General features: G+C 49.5%; 8 protein-coding genes across 8 annotated transcripts; 6 read left to right on the top strand and 2 right to left on the bottom strand.

Moving 5' to 3' along the window:
* The first annotated feature begins 378 nt into the window (after nt 1–378).
* C8Q69DRAFT_78713 (Alpha/beta hydrolase fold-1) lies at nt 379–1,455 on the top strand. Its single transcript, XM_028634040.1, has 2 exons — nt 379–1,044; nt 1,099–1,455. Exons 1-2 carry the CDS (start codon nt 634–636, stop codon nt 1,441–1,443), a joined length of 756 nt encoding a protein of 251 aa, XP_028482671.1. The 5' UTR covers nt 379–633; the 3' UTR covers nt 1,444–1,455.
* Nucleotides 1,456–1,467: 12 nt separating this feature from the next.
* Nucleotides 1,468–2,232, bottom strand: C8Q69DRAFT_509602 (hypothetical protein; the record flags this gene model as incomplete). The annotated part of the gene is made up of 2 exons (XM_028633109.1): nt 1,468–2,060; nt 2,127–2,232. 2 exons carry the CDS (start codon nt 2,230–2,232, stop codon nt 1,468–1,470), a joined length of 699 nt encoding a protein of 232 aa, XP_028482670.1.
* A 598-nt stretch (nt 2,233–2,830) lies between these two features.
* On the top strand, nt 2,831–5,090 carry C8Q69DRAFT_509601 (hypothetical protein; the record flags this gene model as incomplete). Its single annotated transcript, XM_028633108.1, has 3 exons — nt 2,831–3,126; nt 3,232–4,799; nt 4,867–5,090. 3 exons carry the CDS (start codon nt 2,831–2,833, stop codon nt 5,088–5,090), a joined length of 2,088 nt encoding a protein of 695 aa, XP_028482669.1.
* A 2,378-nt stretch (nt 5,091–7,468) lies between these two features.
* On the top strand, nt 7,469–10,181 carry C8Q69DRAFT_406692 (fungal-specific transcription factor; the record flags this gene model as incomplete). The annotated part of the gene is made up of 3 exons (XM_028628129.1): nt 7,469–7,774; nt 7,893–8,596; nt 8,702–10,181. 3 exons carry the CDS (start codon nt 7,469–7,471, stop codon nt 10,179–10,181), a joined length of 2,490 nt encoding a protein of 829 aa, XP_028482668.1.
* Nucleotides 10,182–11,210: 1,029 nt separating this feature from the next.
* On the top strand, nt 11,211–12,571 carry C8Q69DRAFT_477168 (SGNH hydrolase-type esterase domain-containing protein). The gene has a single exon (XM_028631307.1). The coding sequence runs from the start codon at nt 11,428–11,430 to the stop codon at nt 12,214–12,216; it is 789 nt and encodes a 262-aa protein (XP_028482667.1). The 5' UTR covers nt 11,211–11,427; the 3' UTR covers nt 12,217–12,571.
* Nucleotides 12,572–12,712: 141 nt separating this feature from the next.
* Nucleotides 12,713–14,379, top strand: C8Q69DRAFT_78679 (putative PHD finger domain protein). Its single transcript, XM_028634039.1, has one exon. It carries the CDS (start codon nt 12,884–12,886, stop codon nt 14,168–14,170), a length of 1,287 nt encoding a protein of 428 aa, XP_028482666.1. The 5' UTR covers nt 12,713–12,883; the 3' UTR covers nt 14,171–14,379.
* Nucleotides 14,380–14,649: 270 nt separating this feature from the next.
* C8Q69DRAFT_406824 (putative DNA-directed RNA polymerase III subunit Rpc34) lies at nt 14,650–15,788 on the bottom strand (the record flags this gene model as incomplete). Its single annotated transcript, XM_028628134.1, has 2 exons — nt 14,650–15,442; nt 15,526–15,788. 2 exons carry the CDS (start codon nt 15,786–15,788, stop codon nt 14,650–14,652), a joined length of 1,056 nt encoding a protein of 351 aa, XP_028482665.1.
* Nucleotides 15,789–16,128: 340 nt separating this feature from the next.
* C8Q69DRAFT_78615 (heat shock protein STI1) lies at nt 16,129–18,478 on the top strand. Its single transcript, XM_028634037.1, has 5 exons — nt 16,129–16,337; nt 16,399–16,592; nt 16,646–17,363; nt 17,419–18,013; nt 18,075–18,478. Exons 1-5 carry the CDS (start codon nt 16,273–16,275, stop codon nt 18,225–18,227), a joined length of 1,725 nt encoding a protein of 574 aa, XP_028482664.1. The 5' UTR covers nt 16,129–16,272; the 3' UTR covers nt 18,228–18,478.
* Nucleotides 18,479–18,503: the final 25 nt, after the last annotated feature.

Here is an 18,503-nt window from a genome sequence, read left to right as displayed (position 1 = left end):
GTAGTTGAAAGCGACAACAAAAATAGTATATAGTGTACACTCGCCAACGCAGACAGGTTCCAATAGGTATGGCGGACTCCACGAGGATACAACAGATAAAGGTGTAGACGGAAACTGAGCAGTAGGAGGGGCAGCGAGGCTGTAAATTCAGAATATAAAAAGATATTCTGGGAATGAAGTGAATTTCAGAGGCCTGACGTGCAATTTCTGAAGCTTAGTACTGCTTCTCCTCCAACCTTCGACGCTATTACCCCGCTCATGCAGGTAAAGTAACGTACTTCTTCCTACTGCAGCTGCAAGTAAGAATTGCCCATTCTAGGGAGATTTACGAAAAGGGTTAAGTTTCTGACAGGGGATCTCCCTCCTTTGCGGACTTTCTGACGGCTCTAAAGAGAAATCCTCAGGGAATAAGGTGTGTTACACAGAACTTCTTACTAATCTTTGTGTGACTTTAACTACTTTCTGATCGTTAATGGTGTTGTTCATTCGGGATGACTGGAAGTTATAAGTTTCAATTCCTCCCGCAAAAGATCCCATACTTGCCCTCCGTGAAAGACCAGACGAGATAAATGATCTCAATTCCAGGTACAAGTGCAAACAACTGCTTGCAATATCAACCACGACCTATTCAAAATGGCTCCCACTAAGCCCTCCATTGTGATCGTTCCTGGATCTTTCTCCCCCGCCTTTCTTTATGAGCCTTTAGCCGAGAATCTGCGCAAGTTCGGTTACGAGACCATTATTGGCGAACTGCCGTCTGTCATATGCAAGCCGCCGCAACCTGGAGCCACTATGGAAGAGGATGCGGCTGCCTTCCATCAGATCATCGAGAGGCTGTGCGATCAAGACAAAAGTGTCGTTATCCTCACCCATTCATACGGCGGCATGGTTGGGAACGAAAGCGCAAAGGGTCTCTCAAAGACAGATCGTGAGACCCAAGGCAGAAAGGGCGGAGTTGTTAAGCTTGTGTACTTGACATCAATCGTCACTGAAGTAGGAAAGGCGAGTCCTTCAGGGATGGTGCCTGATTTTATGACCCCCAAGGTGCGTCGCTTCTTTCTCTCGTTGACAATCAATACAAATAATGTGTTGGAACAGGGCGACTACTTGTTCTTGGATCCTGTCCCTGCGGCAAAAGTTGTCCTCTCTGATCTTCCTCCCGAGGAAGCAGTCCAGGTCACCGAAATGATGCCGCATCATTCAGCAGTTAGCTTTTCTGGACCGTTGACCTATGCGGCGTACAAGTTCATTCCGGTGGTATATATCGTGTGTGAGAAAGACAAAACTCTTCCCCCAGAGTACCAGAGAGGATGCATCGAGTTGTTGGAGAAAGAATCCGGTAAACCGGTGCCGACGATCTTCCTGGATTCAGGCCACTGTCCCAATGCCAGTATGCCTGAGGAACTGGCCAAAGCAGTTGAAAAGGCTATTGTCGGACTCTAAAGCCTTGCAAATCGAGAATCAGGCTTAATAGAACAAATAGCCCCATTTTTCTTGGAAGTTCTTTCCAATTTTCCATGCCGTAGGATCCCAGGGTGCACCACCTGGTTTTATCTCAAAACTATCCATACAGAATAGATCGCGGAGAAAGTCGTCTTCCTGAATGAGGCCTAGTAGCATAATGGTGTTGTCGCGCATACGTGGGAAAGGGAACCTATCAATCCACAGAGGATGTATTGTCGTCAGTTGTAATGACGTCGGTTGTAACGGTTCAGGGATATGGCTTCCCGCAGAGGACGATCGTGCTGGTACGCTCGTCGAGCAAGAAAGTCCCATCATAGCGCCATTCTCCCACAGTGCGGCATAAACCGTGATGGGGACTTGATTGCATACTCTTCTGGAGGGATCAGACGTTGGGATCAAGACCTGACAAAAGCTAGGCGAGCGTGGCACTTCCAGTAAGTCCTGATCCTGCAGTGACCCACCAGTGACAGCGGGACTCGGACGGTATATCTCTATCGATAAAGATCTGTGTTCCGTGTCATTTATGCTATCTTTCGATGACGATGATGACTGCCTTGTAGAGCCATCTCTCTTCTTAGACTCCGCCAGTCGCCGTCCTGAGCCTGACATTAGCTATCTCGCTCACAGCACGAGGAAATAGAAAGAGCGACAATGTTACTGACTCCGAGCTCGCTGGGCTAGCCGATCTTGCACCCGCTTTCGAAGACGAGGGTCTTGTATGCGATACCAGTTATCGTCACCGACATCGTCGGCGTCAGGTCTCACCATATCCACTGTTCAAAAATAATGTGGATAACTACAAACTCACAGAATGTTTTGGTTCGCACACTCCAAACACTTGTGGATAGCACAATGAAAGGTTGTGGTTGCCGGTCCTCTCAAAGGTTGGGAACTCCTTTTGTGGGCAGCTTACAAATCCTAGGGACGTAGTTAACTAATTGGTAACTATATAGACATTCCACTCATATTAGCACATGCCGATTAAGTATACTCGAGATCTCTTATCTAAACTAAGGACATCAAAGCATTCCTGCAAGAACTGCAGTTATAAGATGGTCTCATTCGCGAGACGGGGTTTGGGTATACAGACATACCGAGCACAATCTATTGTTATCTTGTCTAATCTCTTATTTCAAGTGATCTTTAAGTACCTCCTATACTATAGCTCTTGTGTGCCTATACCTTTGTTGAAGGATTATCCCGAGTTGCTGATTGGTGCGATTGGCTGACGCGTCAACTAGTCGCACCAAGGAAACAAGGCAAGGAGAGAATTCTGCTTGACCCAAAGATAATCGAATAATAGCAGCTATCGACATGTTTATTATATTAGATGCAAAAATGCGGTGATAGCAGACGACCACTCACGATGGGTGCCTTGATGCCTATGCGGGCTATGTTGCTCTCCTTGATCGTAGCCGTGGCAAGCCAGCAGGTCGTGTTTCAGGATATCAAAACCCAGCATAACTACGACAAGCAAATCGAGAATGATAAAGGATCATTAAAATTTAACTTCACTTCTTCAGCACCACATATCTTCTCCTCTCTTCACGGTCTCCTGCAGGAGTGGCCGAATACATTCAAGATCCCGGCCTATACCAGTCTGTATCATGGCAGAAGAGACTCGAACACTCCTCCCAGTCCGGAGTGGTTTGGCTTTGATGTGTAAGTTGACTGAATGTGCATGTGTCCTTGTATACGGATCATTTGTGAATTAACCATTATTTTGGATAAGCTGAAGGAACATCTACTGATTTATTTTATTTCTAGCGAGATGTCCTATGGAATTATGGGATCAGACCGCAATTCACATTTGCTGACCTACCAGACAACTCGGCCCGTAGGATGCCTTTACTTCGATGGTGAATCTGCCACCTTGATGGGAACCGGTCGGATGGACTCCTTGGATCTCTTTATCTATGGTAATCTGACAGGCCCTCCAAATAAGGGTCGTTGGAGAGGGCTTTTCGATGAGTATTCCCGTGCCACGAGCATCTGCAACTGGGTGCAAGATCGTGGACTTGGAGGTCTCGGGTGGGGAGTGGAAGGCATTGTCCGGATGAACGCCGGCTTTGAACTGATATGGTGCAATTTCATCAGTCCATCAATCCGTTTGATGAGCAAGCTGAATGTTACTGCACCACTTCTTTCGGACGGTTCGGGTCAGTTAGCATATGGATTCGGTTCGTCGAGAGATATCGAGGATAGGAATATTGATAAGGTTGAAACTCAACCATCAAATTCGTACTACCCGCTACCGACCCAGACTCATAACCCCGATCATTCCACGGATCCTCCTGATCCACCGAGGCCACCAAACTGGCGTCGAGAAAATCAGGAACCGTTCCTGGAAAGCCAGACCTGGGGCTGGTTCGAGAGTGCTACCTGGCACTATGGCTCGTCAGCCATGGGACCAGGCAGGGGAGAAACTCGAGTGAAACTGATGACCTGCGGCTTTTTGAGTTTCTATTCATCGCAGTTTGCAGAACAGCAGATTGCTCGATTTTCCTCAGAAAGAAAGAAGTTAAATCTCACGGAAGACGGCTATTGGCTTGGTCCTGGAAATAATGGGACTCGAGAACGTGCCTTGAGGGAGCTAATGATCAGACGACGGAGCCATCTTCTTCATAACATCACCCAGAGCGACGCGTTGATTATGAACTATGCAGCGGGAAAGGCATTGCGAAATCTGGGATATGACGACCGCCACGGTCTTGATCGCAAGGTCACATCGGACTGCTCTGGGACGGACTGGTCCACCGTTGCAGAAGAAATTGTTCAGAGATATAACACAAGACTCCGTCAATTAAAGTCGATACTTGACGGCGGAGTTCAAATGAATATCAGCAACCAGACTGCTTTACAAGAATGGATGATGATGCTCAGACATAACACGCATACTCTGCTAGTCCCGTATTTCGAATACCCCACTGACCCTCGACGCGTTGATGATGATACCTGGTCAACTATATCATCTCTGGCTAAAGAAACACACTCACGATGTCAATTCCATTATACCCGCCTCCTAGCACCTGATCAAATGGCATACCTCAATCCAGAAGAATCGCTACTGAAATCAGCCGTGGAAGACACCTTAGACAACATCTGCCGAACCATTATCGATGTTGGATTCGGCACTGAGCGAGAATGGTTCCGTCATTTTGATTCTGCGAGGAGAATCATAGAACCAGAAGAAAGCGGAAATCCGACCTTCGCCAGTCATTCATTGAGAAAGAACATTCTCAAATGGAAAGAAAATGTCGAAGAGCTCATGGCATGGCTCGGGTGGGCAGATCAATGGACAGGCTGCGAGAATAAATGTCACTGGGATGAGACATGTGAGTAGTCATTGGTCCTGCAGTTCGCTTTCCATGTTATGTTTGTGTTGACCCATAGATGCTATAGGTTTCATCCCGATGTGGCCCTTCATGTGGCTCCAAACTAGAACGTCGGATTCTCATGATTCTAGGAACGAAGGGCCTCCCCACTATAACCATCCTCGCTACGGTCGACCAGGAAATGGCTACGATAGAAGACCTGGTCCTCCTGGGGGTCGTCCTCCCCCTTTTTTTCAGGACGATAGCCAGCTGTGGGAGCCCAGATGCGTCAAAGCAGGGTATATGCTGTGAGTTGGTGTAATGGGTCTGTCAGAACTAACGGAGGGTGTTTGGATTTCACGTGTACTTCCTATTTCCGGGACAGATATAAGTTAATCCACCTCCAATAACTGGTACTTTCCACCCTCTCCCGTAGTTTCCTTTGTAATTCTCCAGAGCTCTTTCTACGGCGTCCATGTGTGAGATTGCTCAAGGTACGAGCCATAGGCTAAAGACACTCTAAACATTTTCTCTATAGGAATTTTACGCGAAGGAACTATATCCCCAGGTGATTTCAGAACCGTTAGCTTTCACTGAATCCTTCAACGAGATAGAAATCCCAGTTAATGGCCCCTTGAGTTCACCTCCGATTCTACCCATCCCTCAGTCTCTGGAAGCGACACCTTGAGACCAGGAGGGTCTCTTGAAGAGCATCAATAATAACACAGTGTGACAGTACAGGCCAAGGCCGTCTTATGAGTGAGCCTGTTCCTGCGGGGATAAGAAGCCGCCGATAAGCGCTCCGACACACGGACCATACTTATCTATCAGCTATCCCAGCGAGAACAATCCCCTCGTTATAATCCGTGGCATTTTCAATAAACCGCATATCAAGAAGAGGCAACGAAAGAGAATGGATTTCGCATCCAGATACCGCATTTGTGTTTCTTGCGGTGTCCAGAAGAGCAAAGAGCGCATGTTCCAATGATGTCATCACGTTCCTGGCCCGCGAACGTCGTCTCGCCTAAAGACAGGCTCTATGGTAATAATGAGCATCCAAATAATCCCAACAAAGCAGAATCCACCGAAGAGTACGTGTCCGCTTTCAGGCTGTAGGGCTGCGCTTACGTCAAAAGGCTGCAGTAGGAACCGAAATATGGTCCTTTTCCTAGCCGAGTGTGACGAAAATGGAGGGAGTATCTCTACATCAGGCCTAAGCCATGCCCACCAGGAATTATCTAATCTGTGATGGACAGATGTCAAGGCTGCGAGGTCTGAATCATGTATAGAAGGCCGTTTACTTTGACGAAGAGATCGTGCGCGCTGATGCAAACTTCGAGATTGCTGAACCTTCACAATCTGTGTAATGCAGCTGGTGCCGATACCCTGGGTAAGATGCAGATCCCAGATACCAGCGCACTGAGCTATGACAATACCATTAAGGGAAAAGCTCTGCAGGTCGAACTCACCTGTTCCCAGGTACTCTCTGTACTGTGGGTCTATATTCATGTCATTGTCTATCGTCATCCATCACAGGCTGATATTACCATATATTCGGACTCGCTAGACCTGCCCCTGGTCGAACCATCCTACGGTTCCTATCAAGTATCATCACATCTGGGAGTGGCGAATGCTGTCGGGTCGTCCCCGAGTATTTTGACTATTATCAAACTTTATTAATGAGGGGTAGTTAGGTAGTTACGGTATAACGGTGTGTCATCATATTGTTCTCTTATGGAAGTCATAATAGTACGTGGATCTCCCTCCCGCACTGGCGAAATCGTCGATAATAATTGGGAAGCTTAACTACAGATATAATAAAAAGCAATGAGTATAGTTAATGAGCTTCATCACGTAGGTGACGTTACGATGCTCCCTGCCACTGCACAAACGTTTTCATGCATTTTATGCCAGGTTTTGATGATAAGCGGCTGAGGCCATGAAGAAGAATTCAGGACGCGATCAAATCCCACAACCGTTAGGAGTAACACAATAAGGCAAAATGCTGCTCGGGAAATTATACATATTGTATCTTTTTCTCGTAGGCATAGTCTTAATGTCGCGACAAGGGCTCCGGATTTGCATCCTCTTCTCGAGCGTATTTGCTATCTGACTTCGCATCTGCTAAAGCAGCTCTACTTATATCCTAGGTACCAGGAGTCTGAAATGAAGGTTGGCACTCTTAGGGGAGAACTCGTCTTTCTAGGCGAGAAGCACAGCGCCAATGGGAATCTCTGTAACTGTGCCTCGGATGATGATCATTTCCCGCTCTGTCGTGGGAGTAGATTATTCGCGCGGATGGCCTGTATATAATATCCGGCCCTCAGAATGTTCGTGCTGCGGGGTGTCATGACATCAATCTACCCTCTTCGAGTGATGGCTTTTGTGGAGAAGCCGCTTCTTTTCGCATTATTGATATGCATTTTGGCTATTGATGGGCCCGGACAATAATGGGCGAACGGCCGGCCCTGATAAATAACTGCCAGACGTGTGAAGGCCGAACTGATGCGAGATGTCCCCGAACATGTATTCAGACGACCCTCTTCTCCTTCGAAAGGCCACCTTTCTTTCCATAACCGAGTCAGCGTCCTTCCCATATGGCGCAGAGTCGAGGGTCGAGCAATGACCCGGTACATCCCCCGTCCAGTAGTCATTCCTTGACATCTGCATTCTCTCCGCCGGAAAACAGGATGGGTGTAAAGGTCGCAATACCGCGCATATCGACTTCTGGACCCGCGATGCAACGCCGCCGTCGAGCGCCTCGAGCCTGTGAGCAATGCAGGCAGCGAAAGATCAAATGCACTGCGGAAACCCCATCCTGCAGGCAGTGTCTGGATCTGAATCTCCACTGTGCGTATTCAGAAGGGAAAAGGGTGCGGGAGCAGAGACAACTCGAGTCACTTACTCGCAAGGTCGAACAATATGAGAGATTCATGCGCGAAATATCAGAGGAGGTAGACGATCATGTCGCAAGGCGGATACGAAGAGTCTTGAAGGTAGGAATCTGAATTAAGCCCTTCTGACCTTCTCTTTTTTTCTTTTTTCTTCTTTTTTCCCTTTCTTTCTGACAGGCCTGGGGAGAAAAAGTCTTCAGAAGTACTTAGTTCACCAAAGGGAGGGGAGGAGAGCGACCCGGAGGATTCGGACACCTCATCTTCCTCTCTCGGTTCCCTCAACGCGGTTGATATCGTGGAAGAGGATCTGAACCGAAGCGCAAATACAAGAGCTACGGGGTTTATGGGCAAGAACTCTGAGGTCACATGGATGAAGAGACTTGAAGCAGAAGCTGATAAGCATGACAACGACCCAGCGACGGGGGCACAAGGTCACGATCTCCCCAAGGATCAGAATCGGCATATTCACCAGGAACTGCCAACTAGTGACGAAAGGTATTCGATCACCAATATGAACTATCATCTGGATGATCTCGCTATCGCGAGTAATGAGGACGTGGACCCATACGCTCTGCCGCCGAAAAAAGCGGCCGACAAGCTGTTCTATACGTATCTCGAATACGTATATCCTTCATTTCCAATGATTCGAAAGAGGACATTCATTTGTCAATATCAACACTTCTTCAAACATCCCGAGTCGAAGCCTGGGGCCAAATGGCTAGCCATCTTGAACATGATATTCGCCATTGGTTTCAGGTATTTCGAGCTGTCAGAGGGAACGCTGGGGGGAGATACAGTGTATCTACAAAGAGCCAGGAAGTTGGCTCTGAGTGATAATGTGCTCTTCACTCATGCTGATCTGCAAATGGTTCAGGTTGAGGCATTGACTGCTCTTTATCTGTTGGCGTCTGGTCAAGTCAACAGGTGAGTTGGAACACTCTCTTATCTGTTGCAGATCGCTTCTGTTGAAAAGTTTTCTTTTTGACACTCACCTAGCTCGGTCGTGCGGATCTACTAACACCTCGCCAGAGCCTGGAATATAGCCGGTCTGGCGATCCGTTCTGCTATAGCGCTCGGGATAAACCTTCGAAACGTCGATGGAAAAACCACAGACGAGTCCAAACAGGCTCGTTCGTGTTTATGGTGGTCTCTGTATTGCCTCGAACACCTTCTTGCTGTCAGTACAGGGCGAGTGTCCTGTATTAGCGACAGTGCCACCTCCACAGACCCTCCTCTCCCATTCGAGGAGAACTCCGATCAACAGCCAGACGCGCGTGGAATCTATAAAAAACTTTCCTATCGTGAATGCCATCCTAAAGGCACGCTCTTCGAGGATCGCGTCGAGGCTGCAAGCACTGCAGACTATCTGAATACCTTAATCCCCAACCCATCCTTATACTTCTTCGTCCTAGTTGACTTAACGTTGGTGTCACATGCGGTGCTCAACACAGTCTATACCGTCAACGCAGTAAGAGATGGGTGGTCCCAAACAGTTTCGCGGATAAGCAGGTTCTCCTCGAAATTGGAGGTTTGGCTTTCCAAGGTACCAGACGTCTATAAGTTCCCTTTAGAAGGGCAGGACCAACAATTTGAAAAGGAGGACTGGACAAAAGAACGCTTCAGCCTTGCTATCAACTACTACAGCGCTAAAATAACCCTAACTCGGCCATGTCTTACGCATCCAGAGTCGAGGGAACCGTCTCCTTCATCCGACCGCAAGAACCAGCACACGAAGCTGGGCAATGACATGGCGCAGGTTTGTCTCGATTCGGCTTTGTCACTTATTCGCCTCTTGCCAGAAGAGCCTGACGTCGCTTGGCTCTTCCGGCTGTCTCCATGGTGGTGTATTCTACATAATATCATGCAGGCAACCGTCATTATCCTCATCCATCTATCTGTCGACAATATGGACGACGCACCACTGCTCTCGACAGTCTTAGCAGCCGCCAAGAAGGCGCACCGCTGGCTCGTCCACATGGCCAATCGAAGTTTATCATACCAACGTGCCTTCGCCCTTTGCGACGGGTTCATTCGACGAATAGCTCCCAAAAGAGGGTTCGACATAAGCGATCTATCCTCGCCTGCGTCAGTGGAACAACCAGAGCCATCGGCCAAGAGACACAGATCTCGCAAGCAGCCTTCTCCCTCTCAACGTCTGAATCGACCGCAAAGCGACATTGCCATCCCTGCAGAAGATATCTTTCGTCCCGAATGGGTTGACCTTCCTCCTTCTCAGCAGTCACCATTCCACGCAAACCGTGTCCCACTAGTCGGTTTCCTGTCGTCTGACCTGGACATGCCGCAATGGTCATTTCCCATACCGGAACAAGCTTCTGTATCAACATCGGCAACAGCGCGGGGAAACGAAGCACTTATGGACATCGACTCTGTCAGTCCCGACTGGTTCTCGTACGGTCTTCCTCAGGATGCCACTCTTTTATCATCGCTTGTCGCCCCGGAGCCAGAAGAGTTTGAGCCGCCAGAATCTCTTGGGAAGAAACGTGCATGATTGATTGATTGATCGATTCATGTATGAATACAGTGCTGCTACGTATCACGATGATTTATGAGTTACAGCAGGCGGGTTCGTGTTTGGATCAGCTCGCTCAACTTTTCTCTCCCCCGTTGTATTTTATTCCATTTGGTACATAGAGGCTATCTGAGACGGCAATGTAGATATCAATTCTCTACTAAGTAGTGAAGTTGAAGGATAATTTCTTAGCTAATAATCAAAGGTCCTATTTCAGTTTCCTCTCTTGCTGCATAGGCTCATAAGCACGAGCCCAAGTTCAGGAGGATCGGGTAAGCATTCTATTCCATTTCCATCTCTTTTTCCGTCTGGAACTGGGATCTTGCCCTGGCATGGTTCAAACAGACAAGATCCAATCAGCATGCGATCTCAGGTCTATCTTATCTGTCCGAATGATCAGCTTTTCCACCGCGAATTCAGTGTAGTTAGACGAAGACTATTCGGGAAAATGGTGCAGCAGGAATCTCAAATTTCATTGTGGCTCGTTTTCTACTCGTCCTATTTGCAATCCGGGTAGGACTCTACCATAGCTACTTAGAGGCCGGTACAGTACTGCCAGTTGAGCTCAGGGTAATAATTCATCCAAAGGATGTGATCGTCGCCATATCTCCCTCCACGTGCTCGCGTTCACCGAGATTTGGACAAAAGGACCGATCGCTCGCGTCCACGAAACAAGCCCCGCGCTCACCGTAAAACTGCCTGTTGATCGACGTAGTTTATTTTCTCTGTCGATCTTCGGAGAGCTCGGCGATGATTTACTCCCATTTTACTGCACCGATGGACTGCGTCAAGGCGCTAGAGAGCGGAGGTGGTCAATAGTTCAATCGTTGTCCTCGAATCGCGTTCCATCCCTTGATTGAAAGTGTCACAGTACGCGCCAGAGGCTAGCACAGGGCGCGAAAGACCGCGGTCCTGGAATGAATACTTACGTGAGAAAAAGTACCATGTGGCATGCGTGTACGCCCTTTCCAAGCAAGGAAGGCTAATGAGCAGTCTGGAGGGGTCCAGGAGATGGCGATCTCTTTGTTTAAGTTGACATCGGTCCCTGACATCTGTCCGGACCTTCCTCTACTTCTGTCCTCCTTGTCCCGTCGCAAGTATGTCTTGGCTGATAATGTATAATACATTTGTTTTATTAAGCTGCTTGACAGTGTTTTGCGGTGAGTGCCCACCTAGTGCTGCATGAGTACAGTACATTCATTCATTCCTTGACACGCAACCAGACATGGTCGCTGACAGTATGCCAGAGTCCGCTCCCTCAATTCGAAACGTGAGAAGGATCGGCTCACGGACCTCTTCAGCCTGTGAAGCTGTCGATGTTTCAAATCCTATCTCTGCGGTACTTTCCAATCTCACGGTGACCATTGGCGGCGGCACGCCCCTCCGGATCCTACCGTTAGGTGATTCTATTACATTCGGTTACAGGAGCAGCGATGGAAACGGATACCGCTGGAGACTTGAACAGGATCTGTCCCGAGGAAACAGGGTCAATATGATCGGAAGCGTATCCTCGGGGACGATGTGCGATAATCAGAATGAGGGACACAACGGTGCCGTTATCAGCGAGATCGCCACATACGCGAACTATTCATTACCCATGCGTCCAAATGTCGTTCTTGTCCATGCTGGGACAAACGATATGAACCAGCCAGACGATCCGGATAGCGCCCCTGCGCGTCTCGGAAGCCTGATCGATCAAATCGTCGCTGCTTGCCCTGATGCCGCTGTTCTAGTAGCTAAGATCATCCCCGCAGCTAACCCGACTACTATGGCTCGGATCAATACCTACAATAAGGCGGTCCCAGGCGTCGTGGCGAAGCGTGCCAGGGCGGGCAAAACGGTCATGGTTGTCGATTTCAGTCACGCGCTGACAACGAAGGAACTTGTGGACGGTCTCCATCCGACAGACGAGGGATACCGGAAGATGGGTAATGTTTGGTACAGGGGCATACAGAAGGCTGGCCTAAAGGGCTGGATCAAGCCGCCTGTGGAAGGGACAAAGTCTCCCAACTAGGACGAACTAGCTCTTCGGATTTTCGATTGTCTGTGGCCATGGCACGTGAAGCTCTACGAGTCGCAATCGCCAGGAGCGAAAAGAGAGATATATGCACCGTCAAGGGAAGGGCCGGTTCTTCCATATCGACCTGCTTTTTTATGAGCTACGATGCTTATCACGAGTTGTTCATTTGCTTCTATGGGATATGAGAAATGTGTATATCATGTCCTGTATAGTGTGGGGGACGATACCTTAATAATGCCACAAAATAATATTGTATAGTCCATTCAGCGCATACCTGCATCTATTTCAAAGTTACTCTCAATCTTCCCTCTACTTGTCCATAAAAGCATCGTTGATAGGAATTAATGGGAATGTAACACAGCCACATGTTACATGCGCCACAATGTGGCTTGATGGATCAGCCCTACTGAATGGTCCGTGCGCATACAGTATCACGTGATGGTTAAACGCCTCTCCAGAAAGTCATTCAATTCATTTCCATCTCCGCGATTCATCCATCAATTTCCCCGCCCTCCGCCATCGAACCATCTTCGCCACTTGCTGTCCAAAGGGTGGGAATAACACACTACATATTACATCGGCCCTTTAGTGGGTTCACCTTGATATTGTCGCGTCACAGTCCAAAATCAAAGCGCCATTGAGACTTACAACTCGCTCCGTCATGGCTCACGGTGCAGAGGATTGCGCCACGGTACTGGAACAGTTCGTTCACGATGTTGCGAACTTACCGGCCGAAATAACACATTTGATGGAAGAGATACAGGCCAAGGACAAGATCATCCAAGAATGTCGTTCAACCATCAACTCGCGCGATAGCAGCTTGCAGAAATTCATCAAACTCAACGGGAGTCATGCGCCAAACCCCAAAGAAGAACAGTATAGCAAGACGATATTGCAGAACTTTGATAGGACTCAGCAGTTACAAGATGAGAAGATCCAACTCAGCGAGAAAGCATGTGTCCTGCTGGACCGCCAGATTAAGAAGCTGGATATCAAGATCCGTGATTTACAGAATGAAGGCGTCTTGTCAAATGATCCTCCTATTCCTTCTTTATTTCGAAATAAGGACCAGTATCGCGAGTTGCCGAAAATATTCTTTCCAGACCCTACTCCCTCTGAATCAACCTCATACGCCTCTCCACTCAACCCAACATCGGGAAACGCGAATACCTCAGTAAGCGCGGTTCAGAGACCAAATCCCATCAGTCGTACCGCTAGTGCAACTGCCCTAGCCGTACAGGCCGGTGGGCGAAGTTCTGCTCCTGCCACTCCCGCCGCTACTGCGGTGCATCTTCAGCAACAACGACAGCGGGAGTCTTCTGCTGGTGCCGTGGATAATAAGCGTCGACGCTTAAACGCCTCATTGGGCACTCTCCCGGCGGCATCATCGAACCTCAGACAATCCTCATTAGGGCCAGGAACACCCAAGGCCGGGACTCCTGGGTCGACTCGCGCAGGTAGTGCAGGACCGCGGGCGGGTGGTGTGACCAAGAAAGCCATAACGAAGAAAGTCGCTCCTCACCAGCAGATCAAGAAGATAAAAGCCACATCCAGTCTAAACGGAAAGCATATCAAACGTTCATCCAGCGTCAGTGGTCGCATAAAGCTTCCATCCGGTGCTCTCAAAAAGTCGCCCTCAGGCGGAGACGAGGAGGACGAAGACTCTATTCTCTCGAGCGCCGATGGCTCTGACTCTGAAGCCGGTAGCGTTTCCCGTGTGCGCATAGCTGCAGGCTCTGATGAGGAGATGGAGGACGAAGAAGAGGACGAGGGTGCCGAAGATTCAAAGGTCTACTGTACCTGCCGCAGCGTCAGTCACGGAGACATGGTTGCCTGTGACAATGATAATTGTCCTTACGAATGGTTCCATTGGAAGTGCGTGGGATTGACGCGCGAACCGTTGGGGACGTGGTATTGCGATGAGTGTCGGAAGACTTTAGGGAAATAAATCCAGCCTCTTCGCATTCTTCGATTCCAGAGCTAGGTGTTTGGGTGCATGTTTTGTGTATGATATATACCCCTTTTCTTTTCTTTTATTTACTCTTCTTTATTTTAGTCTCATGAGACTTAAATAGACTACAGAGATGAACCTGTGCCACTACTCAATGACAAATTAAGGATCCATTGAGATCCATGGGATTTGTCTCGTCCTCTCTAGACATAACTAATGAACACGCGCCTCATATCAGTATTCGTACATGATATGTCCGCTCAGAATATTCAAAACAAGAAGACAAAAAAAAGGTGCCAGACCACAATCCCGTCCGTTCTATGTGATCGACCAGTAACTTTTTTTAAAAATGTAGGTCACGGTAGCCCACAGAGCCGAAAAGAGTCCTTTTAGAACGCCAGCGCTATGCAAAAAAAAATCAAACCACACGTGGATGAACGAAGAGACCTCCGAGAGAAGATAAACAGGGATGTGGATTAGAACCCGAAGGCTTTTTCCAGCCATGGATCGAAGTACTCGCAGGTTTCAGGACTGACTGCGCCGCCGGGGATGCAGAGCTTGAATACCGGACATTGTCCGCATGGCGATTCCGTCATGCCATTCTTGCCTAGTTGGCCCTCCTTCTCGGCCGTCTCAGCTGCAGCGCCGCTCTTGATGGCATTCGGTTTCCGAACGGCTTTATAGACCTGGTCGTTGTTCATCGCGATGAGCTTGTTGTCGTAGCAGAGCATCTGAAGTAACTGCGAGATGCTTTCTTCGCCCATCATCACGGGGGTGACGCCGGTCTTGTTCACTTCGGCGGTGATCTGGGTGACGGTCGGGTATCCCTGGTACCCGGCCGGGTAGGGCAAGTATTCCTTCTCCGTAGGCTCTTTCTTGGTGATGGCTTCGCCCGTGCTTGTCTTTTGTCTCTTGTTGCGCTGTTCGGAGGGAACTTCGTACCAGCTTCTGCGGCTTATATAGAGCTCGACGAAACCGGCCAGGGCATTGATGAAATTCGCATCCAGTACTCCATCCGTGAACCATGCTCCTCCTGTGACATCCTCGCTGGGCGTAAGACCCGCTAGCATGTACATCTTGCGGTTGGGGAATTTGACATTGCGAACGGCTTTGATGTAGTTCTTGTTCTCGAGGGACTTGAGGCACTTGTCCAGGATCATCTTGTGCAGATTCGTACGGTTTCCAATAGCACGGACCCAGATGCCTGTTCGGCCAGTGGAATGGATGACATTGTAGACCAGGGACTCATCGGGACTCAGGTTCTGGAGTCTATGTGATAGACGGGTCAGCATTCAAATCTTTTATCTTTATTATTTTTTTAGAGGGTCTTGAAAACAACACGAGATACTTACTTCTCAGCATCTTCCTGCGAGATCACCTTCCATGCCAGACGATCATCCTTTCCATGCAACAGACGGAACAGTTTCTGGTCAACCAGAGATTGAGTGCACTGGAGCAGCAGAGCCAAGTCATTATTCGGTATGATCCCCAAGCCGATCAGGTCCTGCTGGTAGAAGAGATGGTCCGGCGAGAAGTTATTACGGCACTCCTCATATAGTTTCGACGCCAGCGCGGTGACGTTGGAGCCACCGCGCGAAGAGCCCGCGGAGGCCATTTTGGGAGGGGATTGCGATTAGAGTCAAGGACTGTTGGATGAGAAGGCGAGATCACCGTGTAACTCTGAATGTAATCATGTTCGAGTAGCTGGCTATGTGGACCAGAAGTGATTATTATTAGCGAGCCATCGATAGGGCTATGCTGACAGCTGAAAGAAAGTGTTGCGGCTGGAAATTTGACCGTTAACAATGGCGGCGGAGATGTTTTTTTTCGATCGTCACAATCACCGAGGCGGGGAGTGGCGCGCTGAAAACGGTTTAGCGTGGGAAGCCCTGTGTGGTGCCTGAGGTGTTTGGTATTTCTGCCTGGTTGCTGCCTGGTTTCTGCCTGATGTCTTCCCCCACCTCGAAATTTCCAGAAGCTCCGCGGTCAACAGCTCATAACGGCGTGAGCTCTTCTTCGTCCGCCGTCACGACTACCAGCTGCTGTCGACGATCAGAACACTTGGATAGTTATCGCGATAATACCTACGAGCTCTTCAGATGGCGGACGCATTGAAAGCAGAGGGCAACAAGGCCTTCTCCGCGAAGGACTACGCAACAGCTGTGTACGTATGCCCCGCTTATGCGGCTTCTGGCTCGCAGGAACAACAAACTAATGAGGTGCAGTGAGAAATTCACCCAAGCAATTGAGATCGAGCCCCAAAACCATATTTTGTACTCCAACCGATCTGCTGTTTACGCCGCTCAGTCAGAGTACCAAAAAGCTTTGGAAGATGCCAACAAGGCGACCGAGATCAAGGCGGACTGGTCGAAGGGTTGGGTCAGAAAGGGTGCTGCTTACCGTGGCTTAGGAGATCTATGTATGTCCTACACTTTGTCAAGTTGGATGACACAGATCACTGACTGCTTCTAGTGGGTGCGCACGATGCATATGAAGAGGCTTTGAAGCTCGAGCCCGGCAACGACCAGGCTAAGAACGGCCTGGCTGCCGTGCAGAGGGCTATTGAGGCGGAGGCTCGCGCGGACGGTGTTGAGGGCGACCCATTGGGTGGACTGGGCGGCATGTTCAACGATCCTCAGATGATTCAGAAGCTGGCCAGCAACCCGAAGACGTCTGCTCTGTTAGCGGACCGCGACTTCATGCAGAAGCTGCAGCGCCTCAAGGACAACCCCAACGCGATCGGAGAAGAGATGCGTGACCCCCGTTTCCTGCAGGTCATGAGTGTGCTGCTGGGAATTGACATGCAATTCGGGGCTCCTCCCGAGGCTGGAGCCAAGGACGAGGATGTGCCGATGGCGGATGCCCAGCCCAAGCCCGCGGAGACCAAGAAGGAGCCTGAGCCCGAGCCCGAGCCTGAACCAGAGGATGAGGAGACGATTGCAAAGAAGAAGGCGCAGGAGGCTGGTGATGCGGAGAAGAAGGTCGGTAATGACTTCTACAAGAAGAAGCAGTTCGACGAGGCTATCGAGCACTACACGAAAGCATGGGAACTGAACAAGGATATCACCTACCTCAACAACATCGGAGCCGCCAAGTTCGAGAAAGGAGACTACAAGGGTGCTATCGAGACGTGCCAGCAAGCCATTGACGAGGGCCGCGAGTTGAGAGCCGACTTCAAGATGATCGCCAAGTAAGTATTGGATCCTTAGCGTACGGGGCAGGGACGGGATTGACATTGCTGGCAGGGCCTTTGCAAGAATCGGTAGCGCGCACGAGAAGCTGGGCGACCTCCCTCAGGCTATCGAGTACTACAACAAGTCACTCACCGAGCACCGCACACCTGATGTCCTTACGAAGCTCCGCAATGCCGAGAAGGCCAAGGTCAAGGCCGAGCGTGATGCATACATTGACCCGGCCAAGGCTGAGGAGGCCCGCGAACTGGGCCAGAAGAAGTTCCAGGAAGCTGACTGGCCTGGTGCAGTTGATGCCTTCACAGAAATGACAAAGCGCGCTCCTGACGACCCCCGTGGTTTCTCCAACCGTGCTGCTGCTCTTATCAAGCTCATGGCTTTCCCTCAGGCTGTGCAGGACTGTGATGATGCCCTCAAGCGTGATCCCAAGTTCATCCGCGCCTATATCCGCAAGGCCCAAGCTCTGCAGGCCATGAAGGAGTACAATAGGGCCTTGGACGTCCTCGAGGAGGCCCGGGAGCACGACACGGAAGGAAAGCACACCCGCGAGATTGAACAACAGCAGCAGAAGGCCTTGGAGGCGCAGTACAGTGCACGCGCTGGTGAGACGGAGCAGGAGACTGCCGAGCGTATCCAGAGAGATCCTGAGGTAAGTCAATTCTGGCATGTTCGTCTACCGTATGAAGAACAAGAGCTAACTCATTCTCTAGATCATGTCCATCCTGCAGGATCCTGTCATGCAGAGCATTCTCCAGCAGGCCAAGAGCGACCCGATGGCTCTGCAGGAGCACATGAAGAACGCCCAGGTCCGGATGAAGATCCAGAAACTGATGGCTGCCGGTGTCATTCGCCTGGGTCGGTAAATCTGAAGTCTCCTTTTCAAGCCGTACGTTTTCTAAAAATGACGCGATGGCGCGAGATGGGGTTGGCATGGATACGATTGATGATCTCGATATTTTCCTTAATCAATTTCCAAAAACGTGACCAGAGGCCCTACGTATTTGGCATCAGTCTGTTTCATTATTTATATGTATTGTATAATGCAATACCTTTACGGCATGTACCTCAATGGTCAATGAAGCATATGCATTGTTCTGTTCCAGTTCTTATTTATCCCACCGTACCATAAATACAGCGAG

The sequence above is a fragment of the Paecilomyces variotii genome, assembly GCF_004022145.1.
Source record: "Paecilomyces variotii strain CBS 101075 chromosome Unknown C8Q69scaffold_11, whole genome shotgun sequence".
Classification (NCBI taxonomy): domain Eukaryota; kingdom Fungi; phylum Ascomycota; class Eurotiomycetes; order Eurotiales; family Thermoascaceae; genus Paecilomyces; species Paecilomyces variotii.
The sequence above is the reverse complement of the archived record's forward strand: the minus strand, read 5'-3'. Positions and strand labels throughout refer to the sequence as shown.